Raw genomic sequence first — 12629 nt, 5'->3', positions numbered from 1 at the left:
TTGCGCCTAAATTTAGTGCCCCCCCCCCTCTCTTTTTTACCCTTTGAGCCTGGAAACTGCAGGGGAGAGCCTGGGGAGCTGTCTTCCAGCGGAGCTGTGAAGAGAAAATGGCGCCGGTGTGCTGAGGGAGATAGCCCCGCCCCCTTCTCGGCTGACTTTTCCCGCTTTTTTATATACTTTTATGGCGGGGGATTATGCACATATACAGTTTATTAGACTGTATTATGTGCTTTTTGCCATGTAAGGTACTCTAATTGCTGCCCAGGGCGCCCCCCCCCAGCGCCCTGCACCCATCAGTGACCGGAGTGTGCGGTGTGCATAGGGAGCAATGGCGCACAGCTGCAGTGCTGTGCGCTACCTTAATGAAGACCGAAGTCTTCAGCCGCCGATTTCCTCCGGTTTCTTCCGTCTTCTGGCTCTGCAAGGGGGACGGCGGCGCGGCTCCGGGAACGGACGATCGAGGTCGGGCCCTGTGTTCGATCCCTCTGGAACTAATGGTGTCCAGTAGCCTAGAAGCACAAGCTAGCTGCACGCAGGTAGGTTTGCTTCTCTCCCCTAAGTCCCACGTAGCAGTGAGTCTGTTGCCAGCAGATCTCACTGAAAATAAAAAACCTAACAAATACTTTCTTTTCTAGAAGCTCAGGAGAGCCCCTAGTGTGCAACCAGCTCGAGCCGGGCACAGATTTTAACTGAGGTCTGGAGGAGGGGCATAGAGGGAGGAGCCAGTGCACACCAGATAGTACCTAATCTTTCTTTAAGAGTGCCCAGTCTCCTGCGGAGCCCGTCTATTCCCCATGGTCCTTACGGAGTACCCAGCATCCACTAGGACGTCAGAGAAATGCTTTTCGCAACTCTGACAAATCTATAGGGCCGATTTGGGGAGAGATGTGTGCGGAGCGAACCGCTCCGCACACATCTCTCCCCCCTGCTCAGCACAGTGCGATGTATGCTGAGCGTGCGGGGGGAGACTGGGGGGGGGGGCGCTCATTTCACCCAGCGGGTGAAATGAGCGACCTGCTAGATTGAGCCTGCATGCAATGCAGGCCAATCTAGCGATAGCGATGCACGGGGCCGCGCATCACTATCGCTGTGGGGGTACACACGGAGTGATCACTGCTTAAAATCTAAGCAATCTAGTCAGACTGCTTAGATTTTAAGCAGCGATCGCTTCGTGAGTACCATCCTTATCATTATACACAAATGTCTTTAGGTAAGGGTTCCATTTAAGAGCAGTTCTTTGGTCATCTATTTGGTTTTTATTTATTTATGTCCTATGGATTGCAAGCATTGGAGACAGATGATGACCTCTTCTGGGATCTGGGTGGGCAATAAAGTGACAGAGGATTTATTAAAAATAAATAAATACATAAATGAGGATTGTGTTTTTATCTCAATTTTTTTTCCTATAACATCTACATTAAAAAACACACTAATATTATCAAAATGATGATGAAGCCTGTCATTTCAAAAGTGTTTACTCTATTTTTGTAGATGCTTTTTTTATATAAAAAAAAAATCTAATTTTGCAGGGAAATTCTGCATCAGTGCATATGCATAGGCTAGAGCTGTGACCACAACTTGCATTATAAGGGAGAGAACAGAGGGGCAGGTTTATTAAGCCTGGTGAAGTAATAAAGTGAAAAGAGATAAAGTACCAGCCAATCAGCTCCTATCTCCCATGTAAGAGGCTAGGTTTGAAAAATGACAGGAGCTGACTGGCTGGAACTTTATCTCTGTCCACTTTATCACTTCACCAGGCTTAATAAATCTGTCCCAGTGTTACTGCACATGCCCAATGGAAGCAGCTTCTCTAACCAAGGGGTAAATTTACTAAAGCTTCTAAAACAGAGAATTGGTGATTTTGCCTATAGCAACCAATCAGATGCTGTCAATCATTTCTCTATTGCCTTTTAGAAAATGATAGACAGCATCTGATTGGTTGCTATGGGCAACATCACCAATTCTTTATATTAGCAGCCTTAATAAATTTAACCCCAAGTGTGCTATGCTGTGTGTGTGGATCTAAATGCTCAATCAGCACGCAGGATCAAGGAGCAGCTGCCAGTAAGAAAGGACAGGCATCTTAACATGAGGCAGGAGAATGTGTACTTAGAAAACTCTTTCTGTCTCCTGGCTATAGTAGGTACTATATGTGTACTTACTATGGATTTTTTTAACTTTTCCTGACCACATGTTATTTTAGGAGATAAATATGTTTGATGCAAAAAGCTACATTTTTAGACTCTCCCCTGCAGTCTACACTATAGGTAATCTATAGTATAGTATATAGTTTCTATACTCAATAACACCGTATTACATACATTATCCAGTGTATAAAGAGACCAAAACAGTCATACAGTATATGTCTGGGTACTAGGTTCTTCAGCCAATTTCCGGGACTTTCTCAATGCTCCGTAAAGCAAGGGACTTGCATTGCAAATGGTGCCCATATCCAGAAACAAAAACAAACATTCAGAACAGAAGGGCATAGGGATGGCCATCGGTGTTGCCTCCATCACTGGTTACCATCGATGGCAGGTAAATATTCTGTACATTGCTATTGATGGTTTTACCATCGTTGTTTATGCACATGCACAGTGTCTGGTGCTTACTCTGTAAGAGAGCCGGGGTGGTGATGAGCTGTGAATGACAACTCAGCTTGTAAAAAGAGATTCACATGGTGTAAGAGGCGAGGTGTTTGACAGCCTAGCAGCCCTGTGCAGCAACAGCAACACTGGCAGGAAAAAAAAAAACACATGGTGCAAACATTCTAGTTATATGCCATCAATGGTAAAAGTATTTGACATCGACCACAGACCATCGCTGTATTTTGTTATTTTTAAACATTGATGGTCGATGACCTTACCTAGATGGGCAGGCCCTACTGCCGCATCTAACAGCTTACCACGATTGTTGCCCTGTATATATCTGAAGTATTACAGTAAATACAGTGCACTTTGTATAAGGCAGGGTATATATTGTTAATTGTTAATTAGACCCTTTTCACGGGCTAGCCTTACTCATACTAAAAGCAAGCATCTTGAAACCCTCATCTAGGAAAATTTTGTTTGCCTCTTTAGTCCCCAAATTGTGGTCACTGGGAAAAGGGTTGTAATAAATACATTTCAGTAGAAGACAAGTATTCATCAGATTCATCAATTGTGTTTGTGCAACATTTCACCTGCATCGTCTACCTGTTCATGTATATCACAACCCTATGTGCAGAGACTCATGTTTGCACATTTTAACCTGCATGACCCTGATATTGGAGACATTGTACAGGTGATAGACCCAATAGTGTAATGTTTGTACATGCAAACAATGGTTACACATAATATGAACACACAAAAAAGAAAAACCATCATATCTGAAAATAAGAAGAGTTCTCATACATGTAATTCTACCAACCCAGGCACAGACATACGTGCAGTGCCGTAACTAGGTGTATGCCGAGGGTGCCTTGCCCACAGCACAAATGTGGGCAAGGCGCACCATCTGGCAGCACACCTATGCGTACGGCCAGTCAGTAATGACAGTCCCGGGCCGGCGCCACCGCTTGCCTCCCGCCTCTGCATGTGAGGGGAGCGGGAGCGTGGCGGTAGCCGCATCTATCAGCACACAGCTGCCCCGTGTCCCGCTGCCACCAGGAGTCCCACTGTGAGTGCAGGAGAATGGGACTCCTGCTGGCTGGCTGCTGCTGGCGGGGTGTGGAGGTTGCTCCCGGACCTGCTCTCATGCTGCTAGTAGCGTCGCCGCAGCATGTGTCCCGGACCCCAGGAGAGGCTCTGCGCCTGGATGCTGCAACCACCTCTAGGTGACTGACAGAACACACACACACTTACTCAATCACTCACACACACACTCTCTCTTGCAAAACAGGTGGGAATGCGTGGACTCTGCTACTGTAATGTGTAAAAAAGGGGGATTCTGCCTGCCTAATGTGTAAAAAACGGGGACTCTGCTGCCGTAGTGTGTAAAAAAGGGGGACTCTGCTACTGTAATGTGTAAAAAAGGGGGACTCTGCATGCCTAATGTGTAAAAAAGGGGGATTCTACCTGCCTAATGTGTAAAAAAGGAGGACTCTGCTACTGTAATGTGTAAAGAAGAGGGGGACTCTGCCTGCCTAATGTGTAAAAAAGGAGGATTCTGCCTGCCTAATGTGTAAAAAAGGGGGACTCTGCTACTGTAATGTGTAAAAAAGGGGGACTCTGCTGCTGTAATGTGTAAAAAAGGGGGACTGTGCTGCCGTAATGTGTAAAAAGGGGGACTCTGCTGCCGTAATGTGTAAAAGGGGACTATACCTGCTGTACTGTGTAAAAGGGAGCTCTGCCTAATGTAATGTGTAAAAGGGAGCTCTGACCACGCCCCTTCTCCATGAAGCAACACCACTATATTTTTGGCACGCGCATTGACCCTGTTTTGTATATGGGGGGGGGCATGCTGTTTCTTGCACACAGCGCTAAAATGTCTAGTTACGGCACTGCATACGTGTATCACATATTTAGGCATGAAGATAGTTGATGCTTTACTTACCTAAATGATGAATGCCACAAATCTAAAACAGCAGCCATTGTTGGGTTTATGGAGTTCAAATTCTCCTTGATGAGTTTGTAATTTGCTAAAAATGACTTCTTCCATGGTTTTGGCACAATTTGTAATCTACAAAGGAGAGAATAATGACATGGTTTAAGGAGCAGGTGTTAAAGAATGCAAAGCAGTCCTTATGGCAAGTAAGAAAGATGGACAGTTATGCTTTATTAATGTAACATGAATGCATAAAATCTTGTATTTGTTTGTATTTCCCAAAATGCACACAATTCCTGCCGAGGTTCTCTGGTTAGTACAAACACAGCATGTTTTTCTCATAACAACAAAACACAAAGCTTTAAACGTCTTCATTATACTGTATATAATGGGTCTAATTCATATGTGTTTGGAGTTGCCATTACTGCTGCTTCCTTGGAAGCAGCGGTGATATCACTGTATGGTGACGCAGCAGGAGGCGTCTATTACAAGCAGACGCTTCCTGCTGCAGTAGTGATCCGAGCTAGGATGCAGCATCGGATCACTCAGTCACCATTGGGTAGCTTACGGAGTCCATGATGCCGCGCAAGCCGCCCATCGCAGAAACCAGAAAAGATCCCTGACCTCTTCCCACCCACTAAACGGCGGCAACACTCCTCCGTTTTAACAAAAGGATAATTTTCCTTTAGTGTATTTGTAATAGAAAAGTAACTATGAGCTGTATGTGTGGTATGTAGAATGACATTTATCATGTCAATGTGTATCAGATTGACATGGGAATGTCAACATGGTTGAACTGTTGACAACATTTGCAAGTCAACAGTGACCACATCCACATTCATCATGTGTACTTGGATGACATGTCAACATGATAGAATGTCAACATCACATCCCTGGTGGCCCAGAGGTCACTTACCTGGTCCCAGTAGCTCAAGTGACTCCAGTATATTCTTCCAGGTCCTGGTGATCATGTGACCAGCAGTTCTGGCATACACCTGTTCAGAGTGGCGTTCTGGTAAGTACACTGGCCCTATCCCTAATCCTAATACCTAACCCTCCCCAAGTGCCTAACCCAAAACCAAACTCCTCCCCGCCAGCCTAACCCATATGTGGTGCCTAACCCTAATCATTGGCATTCTGAGAATGTGTACATTGTAAACATGTCAGCATTCGAGCAACACTGTGGTGTCGACATGGACACTGTTGACCATGTGACTGGATATGACCAGCTGCCTATAAAACCTTTCCCCGACCCTGCTGTTTACCAAGGTTGGGCTAAAACCCGGGAATTTGCTGGCGTGATAGACCTGGCAAATTTCCGGGTTGCATGTCTGGAAGAGGTATAAGCGCGTTTTCATATGCTACATTTAAAATATCGCAGTATCCAAATAAAAAGATGTACTGTATCATTCACAGTTATAGTACTCTCAATTAAGTAGACACAATTGTTAAGTAAATAAAATAGCATGACTTACTCTAAACGGTGCGGCTCAAGAACTATTTTCTTATCCTCATTTTTCTCTCGTGGATCTTTTAAAACAAAGTCAACTAAAATAGAAATGTAGTTATAATAATATTGTAGTTATTATGATTAATAATAATATAAACCTATGCATATAAAGTAAATGGAGTTTTAATGTCATCACAATATTTAGGAAAACTTGCTTGTCACAAGAAATTATAACTATTTAAAATCACGTTTGAACATATAGGTGTATATTCAATTGATGATGGATCCTTTCCGACAGAAAGGAGCCGACATCTCAGTATTCAATGAGCTGCCAATTCTGACAGGATTTGGCCATTCCCGACACTGCCAATTCGACTTTTTGTGAAGTGGGATTGACATTGTCGGAAACGGGGATAAAACCTGTTGGATTTGGCCATGCTTCCGACAAAACACATGGATCCGCGGCTATCCTGCCGATCCATGTGTTTTCCTACAAGTCGGATTGCCAACTTGTCCGAAAAACGGCAGGGGGATTGAATAGGTCGGGACAGTTTCCAACCTAAAAAAGTTTGAAACTGCCATCTTTCTGACAAGACGGCAGTTCCGACTACAACTGAATACCCCCCATAATGTTTATAAAATTACAGTAGGCGGTACATTATTTCATATATTATTATTATTATTATTATAATAATAATAATAATAATAATAATAAACAATGTAATGACACTTTAACAAGGATATAATACATTAATCACAAACAATAACTAACATACTGCATTATACCTAACAGCTTAATAACAATAATAATAATAATAATAATAATAATACTACAATAGGGACAGGTCTTAAACTGTTACAACATTTTAAACATTATGTTCTTCTCTTATACAGCTGTCATTTGAATCTTGAGGGAAAAAGGAAAAGGGTGCTCAATACATGGAAAAAAAATACATTTTAAAAGGGATGAAAGACTTCGCCAACTGAATGTTACAAGTAAATGTGGATATCACAGCAAAGCATCTTCTTTTAACTATTCACAAAAATAGACAATCAGCAATGATTTTAAACTGGATATTTTTCTCAATATTTGTTACTAGAAGTATCTCAGATGTTTATCCTTTCAAATAACATTGGAAATAATATAGAATTACAAATAGATCAGGTGTTATACTATTAGGCTTTACATGTTCAGATGTGTGATTGGCTGGGACTGGATATTGTATAAGTGGCACATTATCATTTTCTGGAAACAATATTGGTGGGTGTTTAACATATCATGGCTATGGCTTTAGAACTATGACACTTGTAACCCACCTCATAAAGCTAGTGATATCTGGGCTACCAAATATAATCTGTAGTGCCTCCACCCAAGTATAAATGTGTAAATGTACAATAGAATGGGCATACTTGAGAAAACCCTGACCCTTTGATAGGACTCTATAATACAAAAGAATGGGTGGTGTTAATGTCCGTCTATGCCAAATGAATAGACCACTTACTCAATTGGATAATGCTCATCAAAAGGTCATGTTAATTTCCTCAGACAAAGTCTTCTCCACTTCAATTATCAACAGTACAAGTCACATAAATTAAAACATATTACAATACTAATAGCCTCCTTCCACAACCTATTGTAAACACCAGACTATCTAACATTTAATAAACTAACAGCGACCAAGAACTTAATTACCTCAATAAACTCCTTACCCACTATAGAAAATGTGCCAGAACCTCTGATGTTCTACAATATTACATTAAGCTGCAACTATTCTCCTATATCCACTGTATCTCAATACATATTACAAAAAATTATATATATATATGTATATATATATATATATATATATATATATATATACACACATATATATATATATATATATATACACACACACACACACACACACACACACACACACACACACACACACTGTGAAGTAAAAAATGATTGGACAGCAAATAGATCAACAAGATTTTATTGATGTCAGCAGTACTTTGTAGGTGCACCATTACTGCAGTCACCCTTCTTGGCAAACTCTCCACTAGTTCCTGGACAACAGCAGGCAGAATGTTTTGTCATTCCGCCTTAAGTACAGTTACCAACTGTGACATTGAAGATGGTCTAGTCAGTCTAGAATGCACCCAATTCGTCTCAGAGGTTCTCAGTGGGGTAAAGATCTGGTCTCTTGTGGTGATGTTGCCTATAGCAGCCAGCCAAAGTCTGTCTATCATTTTCTAGGATGCAATAGATAAATGACAACCTTTTCCCTGTGTCGACCATTCCATATCCTAATAAAAGTAATATTTTAATTGTTTTACCCCCTTTGAGGGTAAAAATCTCAAAGATTGGCTACTTAAAAATGATGTCACTTCTAAACCTAAAGTATTACAGATACAAGAAATGTCTTGATAAGGACACCAGGGTCCTGCAAGTGTGCACATACTACTTGTAGATACTTGGACACTGGCAATTATTTTACACACCCACATTCGGGTAAGAAAATACGTACTTACCTGCTCAAGTAAATTCCTTATCTACATTATTAAGTGGCCATGCAGTCTAGCCTATGTGGGCAAGACCATTTGCACTTTTAAGGAAAGAGATACACAGCACAGATCGGCTATCAGACTTGCATTGGAAGGGAAAACTGTAGAACAACTAGTTGCAAGACATTTCATGGCTGTGAGACATTCACCAACCACTTTAAAATATAAAATTATAGATCATGTTCCTCCCCTAAATAGGGGTGGAGACAAGGCTAAAAACAGGGCAAAGGACTTAATCGATTCCCAGTGGGCCACGGTGCACGTGGGGCATGATTTGTTTGTTGACATGTGAGGGGTGTTTCTGCTGCCATAGTTACACAGTATACCTCTGGTGCTGCCTATGGGGGTCATTCCGAGCCGATCGCACCCTGCGCTTCTTCGCAGCCTTGCGATCAGGTCGGAACTGCGCATGCGCTGCTGCCGCACTGTGCAGGCGCGTCATTGCCCGGCGACCGCAAGAAGATTGACAAGAGGAAGTCGGAACTGGGCGGCAACTCAACATTTTCTGGGCATGGAGATTCAAACGCAGTCGTGTCGAGGCATTTGGGAGGCGGATGTCTGACGTTAATTCCGGGACCTGCAACGCTGGATTCATCGCACAGGGTAAGTAACTCTTACCCTGGTCTTGTTTTACACAAAACTTTTTTTGCATAGCAGGGCTGCACAAGCGTTTGCAGCCTTGCTATGCAAAAAACCACTCCCCCCATAGGCGGCGTCTAGTTGATCGCACAGGCTGCAAAAATTTGCAGCGTGCGATCAAATTGGAATGACCCCCTATGTGAGGCCACTTTTACAAGTTTTTCCAGGGCTACTCTCCGTTCCAAATCCGCCCCTACCCACTTTGAAAGAAAGTGCAATGGAATATGCCAGGACTACATAAATGTTAACAAATAAATGAACTGGAAACCCTCTTGGTGTCACTGGGCCTTTCAAACAGCAGTGGACATTTGAAACAAATTTTAATACCAAAAGCTATATTATAAATTTATTTATTTCCCAGTGGGGGTAATTTGATTTATTGTTTTCTGTGGGGACCAATGTGTGTATTCTTTCCTGTGGGGGCCAATGTGTTTTTTTTTTTTTCTTGTGCAATGTTTTTCATCTGCGATTGCGTCTGAGTTGCACCGCACATGCATGCACCACGATGGTGTTCGTACAGACTTTCAGTACACACACACCAAGAAGTGTATTAGAAATGTGTTGGGCATTCCTGTGTGGTTACAGAGGGGTTGGCTAATCAGACAGAGCTATAATGTAGTATGGGCGTGTTGCTGAAAGTGCTTATGTATAGAGACACTGAAGTGCTCACATTGGAGGCCATACTCAGACGGATGATCTGCACTTAGCATAGGTCTGGTGAACGTTACAATGGTGGAAAGTTAAAATGGTGTGACCGATGTTGGTGTCTAAAGACATACACAGCATGATTGCAGTATCTGTAGACACTGAAAGTGGGCATCTCTGTCTTTGCATATTTGGATGCACGAATGTGCACTGGTGAAGGGCATTGTAGCGTCATTAGCATAAAGTCACAGACACAACTGCAGCAAAAGATGCAAGGAAGGCTGCAACTGCGCACAACTCAGAAACAGACCCTATGAGGAGGAATCCTGCCCAATCAACAGACTCCACACCCACAACAGACACTGCCCCCATTAGGGCTGCTTCCATAAATTTCCCGAGCTGGTTTTCTATCCCAGTCTGCCCCTGCTTGTCGCCATGCTGATGGTTTTCACTTTCTAAACACTTGACTCCCTGACTACCGGTGGGACATCATGACATGCGGCACCGGATATCGGGCTGGGACGGCCGGGAAGCTTGTACACACGGGTGGTAAAGCTTGGTAAGATGTTTTATATTTGTTACCTTGACGAAAGTATTTGAAATGTTGGCTTTATGCTGAAGTTAATTCTTAATGACATTGGCTGTATGTTTGGGGTCACTATCTTGCTATAGAATAAATTTGGAGCAAATCAGCACCTCCCTGATGGTATTGCATGATGAATAAGCACCTGCCTGTATTTCTCAGCATTGAGCACACCATTAATTCTGACCAAATCCCCAACTCCATTTTCTGAAATGCAGCCACAAACTTGCAAGGAATCTCCACCATGTTTCACTGTTGCCTGCAGACACTCGTAATTGTACCGCTCTCCAGCCCTCTGGCAAACAAACTGCCTTCTGTTACAGCCAAATATTTAAACATTTTGACTCATCAGTCCAGAGCACCTGCTGCTATTTTTCTGCACCCCAGTTCCTATGTTTTTGTGCATAGTAGAGTTAATTGGCCTTGTTTCCATGTCGAAGGTATAGTATTCAGGGACAGTGCAAGGTTTCTTGGCACCCTAGGCAAAATGTCTGCCTACTGCCCCCCAACACCATCATTTACTCACTTTCCCAGTCACTAAGGTGAAAGTGCATAGGCGGCGTCTTACACGTTTCCCAGCCGTCTGACTGCACTGAGTACAACAAGGATGTATCTCTCTCTTTAATTTTATGATGGGTACACTCAGTGGCACACCCTTCTCAGATCCTGGCACCCTTCCCAGCTATCTATCTCTTTCTATTTCATTAGTCTCTCATGCATACATACATACATACATACATACATACATACATATCCATACACTGCCTCTCTCATATATACATTCATAGTCTGTCTCTCTCATTCCTTCACATCTCTCTACTTTTTCTCTGTCTTCCTTATTATCACTCTCTTTTTCACATATACTTTCTCCCTTTATTTCTGCCACCCACACACGCACACACACACACACACACACACACACACACACACACACACACACACACACACACACACACACACATCTCTCTATTTCATTCTGTCTCTCATAAATACATACATCCATACATTGCCTCTCTCATACATACATACATAGCCTCTCTCATTCATACATGCATACATACATACATACATACACTGCCTCTCTCATATATACATCTATACACTGCCTCTCATCCATACATACACTGCCTCTCTCATCCATCCATCCACTGCCTCTCTCATACATACATACATACATACATGCATACATGCATCCATACACTGCCTTTCTCATACATACACACACACACACACACACACACACACACACACACACACACATCTCTCTATTTCATTCTGTCTCTCATAAATACATACATCCATACATTGCCTCTCTCATACATACATACATAGCCTCTCTCATTCATACATGCATGCATACATACATACATACATACACTGCCTCTCTCATATATACATCTATACACTGCCTCTCATCCATACATACACTGCCTCTCTCATCCATCCATACACTGCCTCTCTCATACATACATACATACATGCATACATGCATCCATACACTGCCTTTCTCATACATACACACATACACACACACACACACACACACACACACACACACACACACACAGCCTCTCTCATACATCCATCCATACACTGCCTCTCTCATACGTACGTATGTACATGCACTGCCTCTATCACACACACATATATACACATACACTGCCTCAATACATCCATACATATATACATCCATGATACACTGCCTCCATACATACATCCATATATACACTGCCTCCATATATACACACACTGTCTCCATACATACACACATGCATCCATACACTACCTCCATACATACACACACATTATATATATATATACACACACACATACATCCGTACATCTATATACATACTGTATCCATACATAAATATTGTACATACATAAATCTAATCCCCCTCCTACCCCAGCCAGTGCAGACTTCCCCCGGGATATGACTTCAGGCAGCCATTAGTCCAGGTTACCCAACATAACAAAGGGGCGGCATCTTACCGCTGGCCAAGATGCTGTGGAGGGGTTACTGCTCCTCGCTGTTTCCACCATCTTCCGCCCAGGTTAGCGCTGCTGCTGGCGGGGAGTCACTGCTCCTGTTGCTGCCGCCAGCTTCATAGTGTGTGGCAGCTGGTGAGGGGCGGGAGGCTGCCTGTCTAAATGCTGTCACTTGTCCTCAATCCCCTCCCTCCAGAATCAACAGAAATATATGAAATAAAAATGGTGCTGTGGGTTGCAGGGAGTGGG

General features: G+C 42.8%; 1 protein-coding gene across 1 annotated transcript in view; it reads right to left on the bottom strand.

Moving 5' to 3' along the window:
• The window catches only part of DNAH7 (dynein axonemal heavy chain 7), a 1092938-nt gene that overhangs the window by 832685 nt on the left and 247624 nt on the right, over nucleotides 1–12629 (bottom strand). Inside the window, exons 7-8 of the mRNA XM_063934143.1 lie at nucleotides 6000–6072; nucleotides 4534–4659 (exon numbers count right to left, since the gene is read on the bottom strand). Of these exons, the coding sequence (XP_063790213.1) occupies nucleotides 4534–4659; nucleotides 6000–6072 (199 nt within the window). The remainder of the gene's footprint in view (nucleotides 1–4533; nucleotides 4660–5999; nucleotides 6073–12629) is intronic.

The sequence above is a fragment of the Pseudophryne corroboree genome, chromosome 7 (genome assembly GCF_028390025.1).
Source record: "Pseudophryne corroboree isolate aPseCor3 chromosome 7, aPseCor3.hap2, whole genome shotgun sequence".
Classification (NCBI taxonomy): domain Eukaryota; kingdom Metazoa; phylum Chordata; class Amphibia; order Anura; family Myobatrachidae; genus Pseudophryne; species Pseudophryne corroboree.
Note: the sequence above shows the minus strand (reverse complement) of the source record. Positions and strands in the feature narration are given on the sequence as shown.